General features: G+C 46.4%; 1 protein-coding gene across 1 annotated transcript in view; it reads left to right on the forward strand.

The window, feature by feature from the left end:
• The window catches only part of Spock1 (SPARC (osteonectin), cwcv and kazal like domains proteoglycan 1), a 482,809-nt gene that overhangs the window by 348,272 nt on the left and 117,055 nt on the right, over positions 1–17,482 (forward strand). The window contains exon 5 of the mRNA XM_021180195.3: positions 8,298–8,424. Coding sequence (XP_021035854.1) covers positions 8,298–8,424 — 127 coding nt within the window. The remainder of the gene's footprint in view (positions 1–8,297; positions 8,425–17,482) is intronic.

Here is a 17,482-nt window from a genome sequence, read left to right on the forward strand (position 1 = left end):
TCATTCATGAATCTGGTCTTGTTTGGACAGAATCTCATATCTGGAATGTTCTTGACTTGGAAAGGGGGGGGTCACTCTTAAGCTCATGCACGTTGGGAACCTTTCATAAATGACAAAAGTCATTATGCTGTTCCTGTGTAATTTTATAACACAGGATAATGGCGGAAATAACCCTGACAACCGAGAAATCACAGCATCATTGTACATGACAGATTATTTCAATGGTTAACATGTTTTCATTTCAATTAACATTCATTATTTTGTCTCTGGTTCAAAATAGCCACCGTGTCAACAATCTGGGTATCTCCCATCCCTGTTTTAGAACCAATTAGTTTTGATTTTGCAAACAAATTCAATTTTATTCTTGAATGGGCAGTCTGATATTAACATGAGAACAGAATGCATGCAGTCCTTTGATGACAGCAAACAAACACTGTTATTACCAGGGAGAGATTGTCCATTGATGGGTTCTTGCACCTCTGAGCTGACAGGCCCATCTCAGACAGGCAAGCAGCGGACAAAGAAAAGCCATAGGGGATAAGGCTGGTGATGGGGACTGATGAGGTAACTTTGGTTTCTCTACCTGTGAATGATCCTAATGGTGGCCACCCCTAGAGAGTCTCTGTGTGTGCCTAAGCTGGGGGAGGGGGTGCATTTGCACCTCTAGATTGGCATGTGCTCTGGCTATTATTTCCTCTCTGGAGTCACTTTACCCCTTCAGCAGCTGTTTGCATGCAGAGGGAGCAGTTCTGCCACAGACACTCACATGTGACTGCATGCTGTATGTGAGTAGCACAGAAGCCCTCCTTCAGAGACTGGAAGAAAAGGCACCAGGTCTGCTGTGTGTGCTTTTATCCGCCACCCAGTCCCAGCCCTCCCTCCCTCTTGCCATTAAAATATACAGCAGGATTATTTTGCTAAATTTATTTATTGCTGAAAAACCAATGGCTCTGCCACCTTTGTGCTATGGGCCCTGACCACTCCGCAACAGCAAGTGAATTGCTAGGTTATAGCTGATGTCATCAGACCTCCTGCCTGCAGGTCTGTGGTGATGGGGGCAAGGGAGGCAGCACAGCTGAGTCCAAAGCAAGAACAGTAAGTAAATGGAAAGCCAAAAGTGAAAGGTGACATTTATAAGAGCCTGAATAGGAACAACCTGGAAGAGAGTTGCCAGGATCTAGCCAGCCCATCCTACTGATCTCTCTGGCTACCTTGTAAGTATGTGATTGAATCCACAGCTGTTGAATCATCCATACACCTACAATAAGTATGGATAGATGGGGTCAGTAGTGCATTATATACAAGTCTTCTGATGGGTGCTCCAAAGAGTATTTTTAAAGCAAAGTAAATTCAACACAACATCCACATGGGATGGAGGCTATGTAGCCCTCTGAGCTTGTTAGAAGAACTGGTTGCTGTTTGGGTGCACTCCCAGTAGCATCCATTGATGAATTATACTCTTTATGTTTCTCTTCTAGCTTACCTTTCGTTATCAGTGGCACTAAACTTAGTATTTCTCGTGTATTTAAAAGACTGTGTGTAACAAATGTTGAAAATACAGAAAAAACTGGCCACCCTTCCTCTCAGAGGCAGGCAGAGGAGAAAGGATCAATGAGAGTGGTCCTTGAAAAACAAAAACCAGAAAGAAAGAACCAGTCACTGTCCTTCTAGAGGGTATGATATCCCGAGGAAGACAGACATAGAAACTCCACTTTGTACTGCAGTCAATGTCACTGCTGGGTCTGATTAAGATGCAGTGTTGGAAAACCTTTGCTATGATCAACTATGTGTGTGACAGCCACAGGGTCAGGAAAGGGTTAAGAGAAGGCACTGGAATAAAAGCTAGAATAAGGCATTTGTTGTGAAGATCAGAAGCCACTGTCGGACTCAAATCTGAATGTTACATAGAACAGATATGGATGCTGCCAATCGCTGGCTGGACAGAGAACCCACAGGCCCAGAGAGGAAGGCGATGTGGTCAGGGCAGAGGGACATGAGCATGATGGCTCTCATGCTTTCACCCTCTTACCCACGTGCTCTTCTAGATTAGACGTAGACTTTACTATTTGGCCAGGTGGAGTCAAGGTGCTTGTCCAGGGACTCTGACCTGGCAATGATTACTGGCCATGGTGAAGGTTGTCTGTGCAGGGCCTCAGGAGGTTTCCCAGTGGGCTGACACGTGAGCTAGCCTTTGAAGAAAGGAGGTTGGAGGTAGGAGAGAAAGGTAGACAGATGTAACAATATGTCAGGGGAAAGGTGATGCCTGGTGAGCCAAAACCATCGATGATGGGCTCCAGGAACAGCTGAGTGTGGGTGGAACAAAACCTGGTGGGAGTCCTAGCCAGTGTATGTTGTACATGTGTGTGTGTGTGTGTGTGTATACATGTGGATGTGCGCATATACAGGCTGGTGACTGAGTCTAAGCAAATAGTAAGACCAGTAAGACAGGCTGTGGCAATTTACCACCAAACTTAGAGTCTCTAGAGCAACCAAGGAGACAGGAAAGGGAAGGTTTTATCCATAAGAATCACATGATCATTGTACTGGCTGGTTTTGTGTCAACTTGACACAAGCTGGAGTTATCACAGAGAAAGGAGCTTCAGGCAAGGAAATGCCTCCATGAGATCCAGCTGTAAGGCATTTTCTCAATTAGTAATCAAGGTGGGGAGGGCCCATTGTGGGTGGTGCCATCTCTGGGCTGGTAATCTTAGGTTCTATAAGAAAGCAAGCTGAGCAAGCCAGGGGAATCAAGCCAGTAGGTAACATCCCTCCATGGCCTCTGCATCAGCTCCTGCTTCTTGACCTGCTTGAGTTCCAGTCCTGACTTCCTTTGGTGATGAACAGCAGTATGGAAGAGTAAGCTGAATAAACCCTTTCCTCCCCAACTTGCTTCTTGGTCCTGATGTTTGTGCAGGAATAGAAACCCTGACTAAAACAATCATGTATGTAGTTAGGAACCATTCTTGTCTTGCTCATAGGCCATGATGGTGGATGCTCTGGTTGTCTGTCTATAGGTGCTCATAGGCCAAGGTTTTCTTTGCAGTGTCATCAAGCTGCAGGAGGTAAGGCTACGTTTCAGTGTTTCCAGGCAGAGATGAGTCAGCCCAGTGGCCTAGGAAAGGCTGACAGGACCTACCTCCAGAGCAAAGGCTGTGCCAACATGCTGGTGACTGTGACTGCAATCGTGTTTATATCAAGACTGCCTTACTGGATCTCACTCTTTATTGTCTCAGATTTTGAAATTTTTGAGTAAGAATTCCTAGTCACTTGCCTTGATTGAGTTGGTCATTTTTTTATGGTTTGTATTGGATTGGAGTGATCAGAATGTACACAGACATCAGGGAGGCTAACCCCCCCTTGGCTTACATCAGTGGCTTGCCATGGTTTCCTGGGACAATAAATATGATGCCCTCCTTGATCTCTTTCAAGTTAGTGGCCTCTCTTTATTAACTGTTGTTACATACATATATGCTTGTACACACACACACACACACACACACACACACACACACAGGGCCCTAAATATAACCTGCTCGGTCTGTATAACAGGAAACTTTAACCAATCAAAGTGTAGAGTCATGCAGTCCATTGCCAATGAATACAAGCACAAAACACTCCCACACTTAGGACTCAGGGAATATTGGAGAATAGGGGTAGAAAGATTTTAAGGGATGCTGAGAGTGGGATAAATCATCTTCCCCAGGGAAGTGGACACCAGTCGGGCTGTTCATTACCAAACAGTCAGCCCAGATACGTACATCTAAGTAACATTATCAATATTAGTTTTAAGGCACTTGATGTATCATTCAGTGAGCCTGCGGTTAGCTGCACAGTGACAGCTACATGATAAGCACGTGCAAAACCTCCACCCAGTAGTGATGCCTTGAACAGCACGAGGCACCATAACTCTAGTAGGTACCAGCCACCCTCACCTCCTCGCCTCCCTTCAGGCCTTTAATTTAATAGTGAAGTTCAGGTTCAGAGACAGAGAGCACTTGTCATTAGCTGGTGATTGATGGCTGGCTCTATCTTTGCACTGGTCACTCTCCTTCCTCCGTCTTTGGCTAAACTCCCTGAGGCTTTTTTCTCCTGAAGCATCACTACACCCAGGCAGGCTCATACCAGGGAAACCCTGAGGACTTTATAGCTCCACTCCTTCTGGAAGCTCAGAACAGGAATTATTTCAGCCTTGTGGGGCCTAAACCTAAGAGAAGGGCTACCAACTGTAAGCATGTATCCTTGTTTTTGCTGACTCTCCATCAGTGACAGACAATGTACTATGTGAATGATGATAAATGGGAGGTGCTCTGTTGAAGAAATTGTGGACTCTAATGTTAACCCTGTGCTGCAAGCCTGCCCCTCTGCCATAGTCCCACGTTAGTACATGTGCTGGTTGACTGAATCAGGCCTTGAATGAGTTTGACACGTCCTGCTGAAGAATAATAGCAGCCCTCAAATCCATGTGATTCACAAATTCAAGTGATGAATGTCTTCCATCTAAGATAGAGAGGTAAAGTCAATATAGGTAGCTTGGGAAGCAGGCAGACCCCCAATGGCATAGACAAGAGTGTCCTCAAAGAATTTTAAAGTTACTGTTCTAGGTTGGACTGCAATGGGCTGTGGTGGCTCGAATAAGAATGACTTCAATAGGTTCATATATTTGAAGATTTGGCCCCCAGTTGGTGGAACTGTTTGAGAAGGATTGAAGGTTTGGCCTTGTTGGAGGAGATGTGTTGCTGGAGGCAGGCTTTAAGATTTCAAAAGACTAGCACCATTCCCATTACATTCTCTGCCTCCTGCTTGAGGGTCAAGATGTGAGCTCTTAGCTCTAGTCCTATGTAACATCTGCCTCGGTTAGGGCTACTATTGCTATGAAGAGACAACATGACCAAGGCAACTTAGAAAGTATTTCATTAGAAGGCTCACAGTTTCCAGATGTTAGCATCCATGATCACCACAGTAGGTAGCATAGCAGCAGGCAAGAAAGCAGGTGGGCAGACATAGTGCTGATACAACACCTAAGAGCTTATATCCCGATCTGAAAGTTGGAGATAGATAGATAGATAGATGATAGATAGATCAATAAGTAGATAGGTAGGTGATAGATAGATAGATAGATAGATAGATAGATCGGTAGGAAGATGGGTGATAGGTAAGTAGATAATAGATGATTGATTCATGATTAATAGATCAGTAGGTAAATAGGTAGATGATAGATTGATAGATAGATAGATGATAGATGATTGATTGATGATAGATAGATAGATAGATAGATAGATAGATAGATAGATGACAGACAAACAGACAAACAGAGTGTGTGAGTGAACACTAACTGGGATTCATGGGTTTAGAAACCTCAAAGCACACTCCTTAATGACACTCCCCCTCCTACACATCCTAATCCTTCCCAAACAATTCTACCAACTGGGGATCAAGCATTCGGACATATGAGTCTATGGTGGGGCAGCATTCTCATCTAAAACCACAAACTGTAAGCCCAATTAAATGCCTTCTTTTATAAGTTACCTTGGCCATGGTGTTTTGTGGCAGCAATAGACTAACTACGACACTGTCCAAGGCAAAACTTCAACATTGGACACTCTCTGAGGACCCTAGGCCTTACCACCAATCAAATCCATGACTTCAGATAGGACTCCGCCTCTCTCGGAGTTTCCAGTTTCCTCTTCAGTAAAACAAACAAGGAGAATTCTAGGTGATAGGGACCCACCTAGAACTTTGTTCTCTGATTCTTTGGTCAGAAAGGTTCAGAAGTGTTTTCTCTCCAGCCTGGATCTCTGGTAGCCTCAGGCAGCTATGCTGTGGGTATGAACTGATTCCCTTTGATGTTGCTCTCAGGGAATTCTCCAAACACACACGCCTCACCCAGCCCTCTGCCTCCCTTAATTACTAATGGATGTGTGAGTGAGGTGCTATAAGAACCAGTTAGTGTTTGCTGTGTTCTTCCCTCCCCATTCTTCTCACTTGCAAGAGGGCAGCTCACCTCAGACACCACAGGTGCATTCCTGAGGGATGGGGGTATTGGACCTAGCAGAGCTAATTAATTTTAGCTTCAACGTTCTTAGTGGTTAAAGACCCTCCTGATCTAGGTCCCAACCACTTATCTCGTTTTCCATGCAATGGTAGCATCTTTCTTTAGAGTCTCATCTATTGGGAAAGCAATTGCAATATCTGCCACTTATGTTGCTTCTTGATTTTGAGGGTTGCACTAGTGATAATTGTCACTGTAAAGATAAGTACCCAAGAAAAGCAACCCGAAGCGGGGAGGAACTGCGTACTTTTGGCTTCAGGATGCAGGGGTTTTAGTCCACAGTCTTTGGCTCTAGGGATGCTGGCCCTGTGGTGGGATAAAGCATCAGGGTGTTGGAAACAGGTGTGTGTAACAGGGGCTCCTCATATGGGAAATGAAGGAGACAGCACAGAAAGAGACCAGGGCCAGTAGTTCCCAAGGATGGGCCTCTTCCCTACAGATCTTCACCCTATGAGGTCTTGTCTGCAACTTGTGATTCCATCATCTTTTAACTCCTTTAAGAGCTTACTTTGTTGTAGCCAGAGCCCTCAGGAGCCAATAGTCTCTTAAAAGAACATCAACTAGCCAACAAGCTCCCAATATATCAATTCATTGAGGCATTTCCTACAAACAGGTCCCCCGTACATCAGCCTGTTGGGGCGTTTTGAATTCAAACCATTACACATTGTGATTTTTTTATAACAACAGTCACCAGATGTAGTTTCTGTTTCCTTCACTTATAGATGAGAAACTGGGATTTTAGCATTGCTATCTTGTCAAAGTCACCCCATGCTTACGTGGTAAGAGCTGAGTGGCTGCTGTGTTTCCTGGCTGCAGAGTCACATACTACTTACCAGGCAGGACTGATTGGTGTAGCCAAACACCTCAAAGGAATCATAACTGTCCTGTTAATGGGCAATGCAGGAGACCTGGTTAGTGGGCACTGCAAAGGTGTTTGCCATTGGCCCGCTGGAGTCCCAGCAAGTGACCTGCTTAGAGATTAGCTTCGGCTAAGGGAGAAAGGCTAGCAGCAACTGCAGGCCTCTTTCTCTCAGTGGGGTCAGAGATGGGGTCCTTTTGGTAGACACAGCCATCATGATAGTACCACTTATTGTGACAAACATGAGACAGGGGAGCTGGAGTGGAAGAGGAGACTTATGGAAGTGACATCACCACAGAGCCTTTATTAAGAGGCAAGTTGAAATTTCTGCTGAAATTGCTTTAAAACATACCCAGAGATGGTGGTCTGCAGCTGTGGGGGAGTCTTCTGGTGGTGTTTGGAGTAAATCTGTATAGAGTGCCCCCATAGTAGCACCTTCTGTCACTAAGGAAGCTGCCTGGCAGCTCCCCTGCCCCGGGAGTGTATAAGGCTGAGAGAGGGAGTTTGGGACATGTGTGATGTGTTGGACCAGGTACTAGAGCTCACTGTGATGTTCTTGCTCAGTGTTTCTGAAGTGCCTGCAATGTTCTTTAATGTGGGCATGTGATGTCTTGCAATGTCTTACTTCTGTTGGTTCAGCTATTGGGTAGATTTTATGCTTTAGAGAGAAAACCTCCTGATACCTCTTAATGACTTGGAACAAATGGGGGTGCTGGCTAGCATCCCTTGGGCCTCTTACTGTCTTGTTGTGGGAAATATTAAAAAAGTCAACCCTCCTGCTCGCTCTAGTACCTCTACTGTTGGGCAACAACATTATGTCCCTGCAGGGTCCCGCTTGGCATGTTGTCACCGCTGAGCTACTCTCTCCCAGCTAGAGAGTTCATCTCTCTTCCATGCAACACCCCACACACCCCACGATGAGCCATCTCAACACTTAGTTGCCCAGTAGAAACATGACTCTTAAAGCTTAATTATCTAATCGGATTTATATAACAATAAGATCACAATTTATAAGATGCCAATATAATAATTTCAGAGTCAACTGATAAAGATAAAGCTTTAACCCAATTATTCTAACCTTGAAAAAATCTTAGCTACTTGTGGCTGTTTAAAACCACGTGGGATCAGGATCATCGTCCAGTCTGTCTGCCTCCATGTTGGCTTCTCTCCCTCCCCCTTCCCTTTCCCCTCCCCCTCCTCAAACTCCAAGCTCCGCCTTCATTTTTCTGTCCAATCACAGGCCTGCCACTGCCCTAATGTGATTGGACAGAGAAAATCCCTCAACACAGTTTTACGGATGCTTTTCTGTCTGTATTTACCTGTGTATTTTGGGAACAGCCTAGGAGGGCAGAATTTTGACTAACCCATTGCCTCTTTTTGCTTCCGTAGGCAGAAGAAGGGCAATGTGGCTCACAAACACTGGCTTGGACCTTCCAATCTGGTTAAGTGCAAGCCTTGCCCCGTGGCGCAGTCAGCGATGGTCTGCGGCTCTGACGGCCACACGTACACGTCCAAGGTTGGTCTTGTCGTTTGCCTTATTATAAAAATCACTGCAGGTCTTTTGCCAAGTCTCTGTGCTCTGTGAGCAGCCTGGTGGTTCTGGGCCTTGCCTAGGAGAAGGCACACACTCTGAACTAGATACCTTCCGGAAGGAGGGAAAAGACAGGGAAATGAGATTGCAGTGGCTGAAGGCCAAGGTGGGAGGAGAGAAGTGAGATGCGCAATGTCCAAACAGCGCACGATGCGTAGTTGGACCCAATGGAGGAACAGCCTAGGAGTTGGTGCTATTGATGGAGAAACAGGGCTTTGGTACTTCCCACCTCAGCTGCCTCGCTGACTTTCCCTGATGTTTTATAGAGTAGAGCCTACAGCTAGCGAGCTCTTACAGAGAATACCCATGTCACCCTTATTGCTGTATAAGTCTCAAGTGTTTTTGCCCCTGCCCCATCCCTTGTCCCTTTCCTGCAGTGCACATAATTGTGTTATCCAAACTGATCTTCACAGTGCACACCACAAGAGCCTGGGACAAACCCTCCCTGCTGCTGTTCTCTTCAGTCTTAGTGGCATCATTGAGCCCATGGATGCTCCCCCCTCCCCGGCCCCCCGCAACTCCCTCTGTGCTAGATGCCGCCTTGTGTTTTAGCAGGGAAGCCTTGGCGCAGTCAGTTCATTTATTAGCTCCATGGGTATCATTGGCAGCCTCGCTGTGTTCCAGGCAATGTGCTAGGAGCTGGGACAATATCATCTAGTAGAGACGAAGCAGATGAATGCCTTGGACAGAGTCATCATCCTCCCCTCTCCAACTGCAGACCTACTGTGTGAGTTAGAACCACTTTGTCCATGGTCAGGGCCAGTAAGTGCATCTTGCCTACAAAGCACCAGCACATCTCAGTTTCTCCTCCCCTTCATCCTCCTGATCTCAGATAGAATTGATTAGAGACAGATGTTAGTAATGGTTTTGTAAGACTCTGGTGAGCCTTAGCTTGCCGGGAACTCCCTGAATGAACTATGTGGAGCTGGTAATCCATGCAAAAAGCAAGAGGAATTTATTGGTCCAGCGTGTTGGGGTCGTCCTGCACTAAAGGTAAAATGGTGACCCTGCAGCTTATTCAGTGAGCTTCGTAAACAGTTTTCAGGAAGGCAGCCATTAGGCACAATGTGATTGGCAGAGCAATGTAATTTTTTAAACTGATTGGTTTTTAGGGAATGAGGAGGCAAGGACTTTCCTTGTCTGAAGGTGGGCAAAGGTCCATCCTGTGGAATGTGTCCCCACCCACAGGTCATTCCCCAACACTTCCCTCACCCCCCCCCAACCCAGGAATGTTAATTGGCCTCTCCCTTCCAGAGGGGCAAGTGGTCCATGACCTTCCCAAAGTTCCTGAGCTGACCTGTTCAGTTTGATTCCGATACCCGCCAACATGTGTAGGTTAGTGGGTTTACAGGCGTCACTGAAAATTTATTCTTGTCCCTCCATCCCTGCCCCATTCTCAAAGTCAGGTCCTGCTTTTATCTTCTTTCACCGAGACCCAGGTGCCAGGCACATGGACAGTTGCCAAGAGGGCAAGGTAAAATGCAGAGTTGACAAAATAGCAGGTCCTGGGTGGATCCAAGCTGCAGAGCCACAGTGACCTGTCTAATGCACTAGTCCCTGAGGGCTGTCGATTCCTCCAGAAATGTGTCAGAAGCTTTGCTGATCAGAGCTCTCCCATAGTCTGGGAGGTCAGCTTGTGTAGGGAACATGCGCTTCTTTCAGGTGCAGGTGGATAACTTGGTTACAATGCAGGAAAATTCCACCCTGATGACTCCTCATTTTCCAAAGAGAACTGGCCTCTATGCAGAGCTGAGCAAAGCTCTCAGAGGCCTCCCCCATCCCCAGAACCACTCTGCCAGGAGGCAGAATAAGCGAGACCAGTCTATGTCTCCCAGCCTCCATCAAAAGAAAAAGGTGTACGGTAGCTTAGTCAGGCATCAAACATTGTTGTTAGTATATAATATGTTCATCTTCTGTTGCTGTTATAAAATGCCTGAGATAATCAGCTTTCAAAGATGGATAGTTTCTTGGCTGGTGGCCTCAGAGGTCTCACTGTATCACTTGGCTCCGTTGCTTTGGGCTTGCGCAGGCACAGTTCAACCTGGAAGTACTTGCCATGAGACAGAAGAGTCCTGTTCACCTTATGGTGGCCACAGAAAGGAAAGAAAGAAATTGAAGGGACCTGAGACTCTGATACCCCCCACCATGGACATATTCTCAGTGATCTAACCTCTTCCCTCTGGGCTCTACCTTCTGAAGGTTCTACTGTCTTCAGTGGTACCGTGGACTGGGGTCAAACCTTTGACTTTAGGCTGTGGGTGTGTATTCCAGATCCAAGCTATAGTAAGGTTCCTCAGCACATGGCTTATGGCAGGTCATGATGCTCCTGGTCTTCTGCCTGGGTGTCTGTGTTCTACCTACTTCAGTGACATTAAAACAAGGAAGCAGAGTTGTGGGACCAGGAAGCTGTGGGACTGGGAAGAGCAGTCCTGGAGCAGGAGTAGGGTTGAGGCTTGTCCAAACCCTGGAAATCTCATTCTGAGATCGGCAGGAGTAGGACCATCTCCCCCTCCCCCCACCTTGGTCCTGCTTGTTCTGATGCAAGTAGCCTGTGGCCCCACTCTTGCCTCACAAGGGGAGGTCACTTAGCCATAGCCAGTAGCCAGGTTAAACTCCCTTTATCCTTATAAGGTCATGTCCAGTAGCACTTGGAATTCCTTATGCAAATGAGGGATCCCTAGCACCCTGGCCTACACTTGCTCCACTGTCCCTTCCTCACCCCCGAAGGTTTAAATAGCCTTTGCTCCCCCCCCCCCCAATTAAACTGAACCAGTTCTTCAAAGCTGTTTCTGGGTTGTGTATGTTCTTTACCTGGGCACTCACTGCTGACCAAGGTCCTGTTCTGCACCCACCTGGCCAGGCTAAGCTTCCCTTGGCTACTGTGAGAAGGAAAAGTACTCACAGAGCAGCACGGACTGCTGAGAATGACAGCATTGCAGAGGAGGTGATGTTGGGTCCTGGTACAAGTGTCCCCGTCTTCTGTCTTTGTTCCCTGTGAATGTAACAAATCAAACATGGTTAATTCATAAGCCTTGAACTGATTGCTTAAGGCCTATGAGGCAGAGGCCAGTTGTAAACCATGATGGTATTCAGAGGGGCTTTCTTCCAGAGGGCACATTTCCATCTGGTCAGGTTTGCTTTCTTCTTCTTCTTCTTCTTTTTTTTTTTTTGCTTATTGGCCTTAAAGACAGAGCCTCTTGTTTATTCAGTTTCAAGAAGACGTTTGGGTCTTATAGACAAAGCTTTGGAGAATACTAATAGAGGCTCAGCCAATGTGACTGAATGAATTAGCTAGTAGTAATCACTGACTTCCTATCACCTGGGGCTATGGCCTTTCAAGGTCATAGAAGACATGAGACTATGGTGCTTGAGTGAGCAGAAGTGATTTCATACTATAAAGTCAAACTTATGAAAATCATCTCTGGCCAAAGCCCAGCCCAGGCCTGGCATCACCGTAGGTGAGCCATCCCTATTTTCCAGTTGAATTGTCTATCTCTTCAAGATGGGTCTGATGGCTGTGGAGAGTCAGTGAAGGCAGGACAAAGGAGTCAACTTCTCAAGCTGACTGTGAAACAGGTGACTTTCCTGAGGACACATGGGCCAAGCTTTGTTCCTGTGTCTGTCCAGGATAGTTGGAGGTTTCTAGAACTGGTAAGGGGGGGGGCAGAGTATACTCAGGAGTAGCATTCTACAGCGGGGATTTTCCAATATCTCAACCCCAGTGGTACCACATAGAGGTCTGACTCCCCAGAACCTAAGATCAGCACACAAGCTTGCAGTCTCGAGATGACAGATGAGGTCACCTGGAAAGCAAAGCCAACACTGTCGCTCACTGCAGAGTGTGAAGCGGACACTGACCCTTAGCCTCTAGGCAGGAAATGTCATGACTCTTTCTTAGTTTCCTGTCATATTCTTCTATCCATCAAAAAAACCCGAAAATGTCTTACAGAAGCTCAATGGTTATTGAATTCTTTCTTCCTCCATGTTAAACAGGGTGCTGAAGGGCATAGTCATTGTACAGGTCAAAAAGGGATAGTGCTCCCTTTGTGTGGAACTTGTAAGGAAGGCAGAGACACATTGAAAAGCAATCTGCTATGATTATAGCAGGTGGTCTGTCTCATACAAGTTTATGTGCTTGGAGACTCAGCTCTGTTGTGACAGTGCTGACGTTGTTGGTACCTTTAAGAGGCCAGCCCCCATGGGAGGTAATTAGGGCAGTAGGTACACTGATCTTGGGCGGGATTAACATTAACCATATGGTTTATGTTCTCACAAGAATGAGCTGTTCTAGCCGGGCGTGGTGGCGCATGCCTTTAATCCTAGCACTCAGGAGGCAGAGGCAAGCGGATTTCTGAGTTCAAGGTCAGCCTGGTCTACAAAGTGAGTTCCAGGACAGCCAAGGCTACACAGAAAAACCCTGTCTCGGAAAAAAAAAAAAAAAAAAAAAAAAAAAAGAGAATGAGCTGTTCTGTAAAGAGTGAGACCAGATCCCATCTTGGGCCCTGGGATCCTGCGTTATAATGTTTTATTATCTTACATGTGTTCCCACTGTGATGTCATTGTCATGACAGTTACAGGGCATGTGGTTTCCAAGGGACTCTGTGAGCTGAACAAACTTTTTCTCTTCATACATTACCTAACCTCAGGCATTTTGTCATAGCAACAGTGGGTTAAGACAATTGTTGTGTAGATAAGGGGCACTGAAGGTCTTTGGGAGCACTGAGCAGGATCACTCCCATTAGTTTGGAGGAATAGGCAGTTTTCTCAGAGAAAGCCATGGTCCTAGCAAGATCTCATCTCTTTCTTGCATCCAGATAGAAGCGAGACATTTGCTGATTATAGAGAAATATTCAGCCACATTCAGCAATTTGAAGGCCACAAAGAAGTTTGAACTTCTGCTTGTAAGATTTGGGGGTGGGTGGGTGGAAGCCCATTGAAGAGTCACAGTTTAGGATTCAGCTGCCTTCGTGTAGGCTTGGGAGTGTGTGGGATGGGACCAAATGCTGGTGATGGAGTGACCTCCTGGCTGTCACAGTGGTTTTTGACATGTGTAGAAAGCAGGGAGGTTAGCCTGGTCTTGGTGACAGATAGATGTGAAACACATAAAGTCACCCCAGCTGTGGGCTCAGCATAAGGACACATCTTCATCCTAACTGAGCTTGCAGATTCTCAGTCAGCAGAGTTTGCTTGTGCCTATTTTATTTGGAGCACACCATTTGCAAACCCCTTTCCTGTCTCTGCTGTCCCCTGTATAGCTGGATGGAGCACACCATTTGCAAACCCCTTTCCTGTCTCTGCTGTCCCCTGTATAGCTGGATGGAGCACACCATTTGCAAACCCCTTTCCTGTCTCTGCTGTCCCCTGTATAGCTGGATGGAGCACACCATTTGCAAACCCCTTTCCTGTCTCTGCTGTCCCCTGTATAGCTGGATGGAGCACACCATTTGCAAACCCCTTTCCTTTCTCTGCTGTCCCCTGTATAGCTGGATGGAGGCTTGCAGAATAGGACTGGAACAGAGAGTCCAGGCTGCTGGACTTTGGTTCCATTCAGCAGGGTATTTTGTGATCATCTTCCATTCAGGGGGCCAGCCTGGGTTTCGGCTTGTAGAAGGGGAAAGCTATTTTAGAAACAGCAGCAGATTTGGAGTGATGCTCGGGTTGTGGGAGCTCAGAGAGGGCAGGGGGAGGGCCTGACTGGGACTGCTTTTGAAAATGGTACTCCTCATTATGGCTTCCCATGCACCTGATGTCCATGACTCTCCCCCACTGGGGTACATGATATCTGGAACTGCAGACCATGATGGTACCTAAAATGCAGGAGCCCTTCCTATGAAGGTATATGATAAGAAGGTATTTCCTTCAATTCAGATACCCAGACCAATTAGACCCTGCGCCTGGAGGGAGTTTCATTGCCTGGATCTTTCCCTGGGAGTTTGTTGGCCATGCTGGCTGAAGCTCTGATAACCACAACGGCTCCTTTTCCAAGCCAGGATCTGGGACTGGCCTTTCAAAAGGAGGGGTCTCTTAATGGCACAGGTTTCTGGAGAGTTAGCCCTGTTCTCTGGCACCTGCCTGGCTGTTGATAATTGGAAAACAAGCAGGCAAACACCCATCTGCTCTCTGCCTTTTCCCCCACATCTCCTTCCTTAAAAGCTGTTAAACAATTAGCAAATGGCTCGTTTATGTCTAGACACTGAAGAAAGATGCAGAGTTAAGAACTGCTATGAGAGAAAATGGGTGCTTTAGGTTCTAAAAGTGCAAGGGAGGGTGAGGGGTGTGTGCGCGGGGAGGTGGGGGAGCGGCTGCTTTACAGGGCTGGCATTTCTTCCCAAACGTTGTCACCATGGATTATATGATCTTTGCTGGGGCATCTTAATAGTTTCTAACAATTGCTACCAAGTAAAGGTTGTGTCTGAAGTTCTTGGCAAGTGTATTCTCCATTGGCCTGTTTTCCAAGAATAGGAAACTCAGTGGATTGAAGCTGACTCGGGGGGGGGGGGAGGACGCGGAGGGTGTGTGAGACTCCTCCAGATAGCTTTAGACATTGTCCTCAGCATCTAGGATGTCTGACCTGTGAGCATTCCAGCCACGAGAGGGCTGTTATCCCATTTTGCTTGTCATTAGTTTCGGCTGGGAATAGAGGCATTTGGGCTAGGGCTAGGTCTGTTCCCTGCAGATCCATGCAGCATGACTGGTCCTCACTTGCAAACAGCTCCTGAGAGAGCAAGCCTTGTGGTTGATGAAGAAGAACATCAGCGGATTGGGAACTGTAGGTAGGACACATGCACATGACTCCAGATGCTCATGTTCCTCTCAGATAGCACTGTGAGGATAAGTGACAGTCACCTGCTCTGTCCACTCAGGGGAGAGAGGGAGAGGGAGAGGAGGGGAGGGGGGAGAGAGAGAGAAACAGAGAGACAGACAGACAGACACTGAGACTCTCTGGAGTCAGATCCAGGTCTTTGGCTTTTCTATTGCACAGAAAAGGCCAACAGAAGAGGCTTTGGAACCCCAGAGAGTTCCTTGGCAGTTTCTAGCCAACTCAAAGCGATTCTGCTTCCTACATCAGAAAGTTTGAGATTTTGGGAGAAATCCACTGTAGATGGCAGGTGCCCCAATTTGCCTTCCCCCCTCAGGCCATGTTCATTTACAACTTCCTGTCTTAGTCTGGGGGAGTCAGATATCATTTGGTAATGAGAGCTCATTTCTGAGGTAACCTTCAGCTATTTTAAATACTTTTTTTGCTCTCGTTTTGTCGTCCCCGCCCCCTTTTAAGGCCTTCCAGGAGGAGTAAGTGTAAACACTATTTATACTATTAGCTGCATATTCACAAGGATATTGACTCTAGCCTCCGTGACAAAACCTTAAATAAAATAGAGGCATAAGTGCATCAGCTTTGGCTTTCAGCTCTCACAGAAGCAACACTGAACTTAGGTGCTGCGTCCAGACTGTGCGACCCAGGATCCATTTAGCTTGGTATTCAGTCATCCACGGTACTTAGAATAGTGACATTCTCCCTATGGGTGAGGCCCAGCCAGTCCAGTTTTGAAACCAGTAAGGAAAGTGGGAACCACTTATGAGTCATCTGCCTCACCTATAAATGGCCTGTTACCCAGAATTACCTCATAGGCCCTAGCAAGCTGCAAAGGATGCTGGGTATGTAGGTTAATCTTAGACAGCTCTGTGCCCTTCTGAAATCTGACAACCAGCTGAAGCATAGATGAATGTGGTATCTTGCATGGTGTCATTTCAGCACCACTAAGGAGGAAGGTAGTACTTGCTAAGTCCCCTCTCCCTCTCCCCCTCCCCCTCCCCCTCCCCCTCCCCTCCCCCTCCCCCTCCCCCTCCCCCTCCCTCTCCCTCTCCCTCTCCCTCTCCCTCCATATATATATCAAGGTGAAAAAGCAAAAAGCCACGGGAGCAAGTCAGTAAGCGGAGTTTGTTGAGCTACCCTGGATAAGTCCTGGTCCTCCCAAGTGACTTTTGGTCATCATTTTTTATCGCAACAATATAAAGCAAACTAGGACACACACTCATGAGTAAATACAATTGTTGATTCCAAAGTGCTAATGCAGGGGGCAGCAAAAAGATCGACATGGTTGAGAAGTCTCAAACACACATGCACATACATGCACACATGCTTTGATACTTCATTACCATGTTGATCCTTTTGCTGTTTCTCTTCCCTCCCAATTAATATTTGGGACCAGCAATGGCATTTACTCATGAGTGTGCATCCTAATTTGTTTTCTATTGCCATGATAAAAATGATGACCAAAAGTCACTTGGAAGAAAGAGGGCTTATCCAAGTCAGGAACTCAACACAGGATATCTGTCTGTCTGTCTGTCTGTCTGTCTGTCTGTCTGTCTGTCTATCTATCTATCTATCACCTATCTATCTATATCTATCTATCTATCTATCTAGATATAGATATAGGTATCGATATAGATAATATAGATTATAGATATATAGATATTAGATATATAGATTGATGGATATATCAATTGGTAAACATATAGATAGATAGATAGATAGATAGATAGATAGATAGATAGATAGATAAAGGTTTGAGGGTCCTCTGAGACAGCCAGGCTTTGATGGGAGCCAGGAAAACTCTCTGTGAGTAATATGGCGTGTCTCCCACCCTTTAGCCTGCTGCCTCTGCCTACCTTCTGCAGATAGTCTCTTTCTCTTTGCAGACAATATGGGTTTGAAAGCCTCAAACACCTTGTTTTCACATTAGCAACTCCAAGGAAATCTACCTAGCCTGTGCTTGGACCTCAGGGAGGGCCTCTAATTGGCTCATTTTGAATCATAAGACATCTCTTATTCTAGTCCTTGTCTGGGCTAATGAGGCTCTGTGAGTGGCCTGCTTTGGCCCTGCGAGCCCCACTTCACTGTGATGAAGAAAAAGACTCTTTTAATAAAAGGAAAAGAGGATGGGCACATTTTAACTGTGCATTTAAAAAGCACCTTTTCTGC

This window comes from Mus caroli, unplaced genomic scaffold (assembly GCF_978045245.1).
Source record: "Mus caroli unplaced genomic scaffold, Mus_caroli_1 scaffold_15, whole genome shotgun sequence".
NCBI classification, from domain to species: domain Eukaryota; kingdom Metazoa; phylum Chordata; class Mammalia; order Rodentia; family Muridae; genus Mus; species Mus caroli.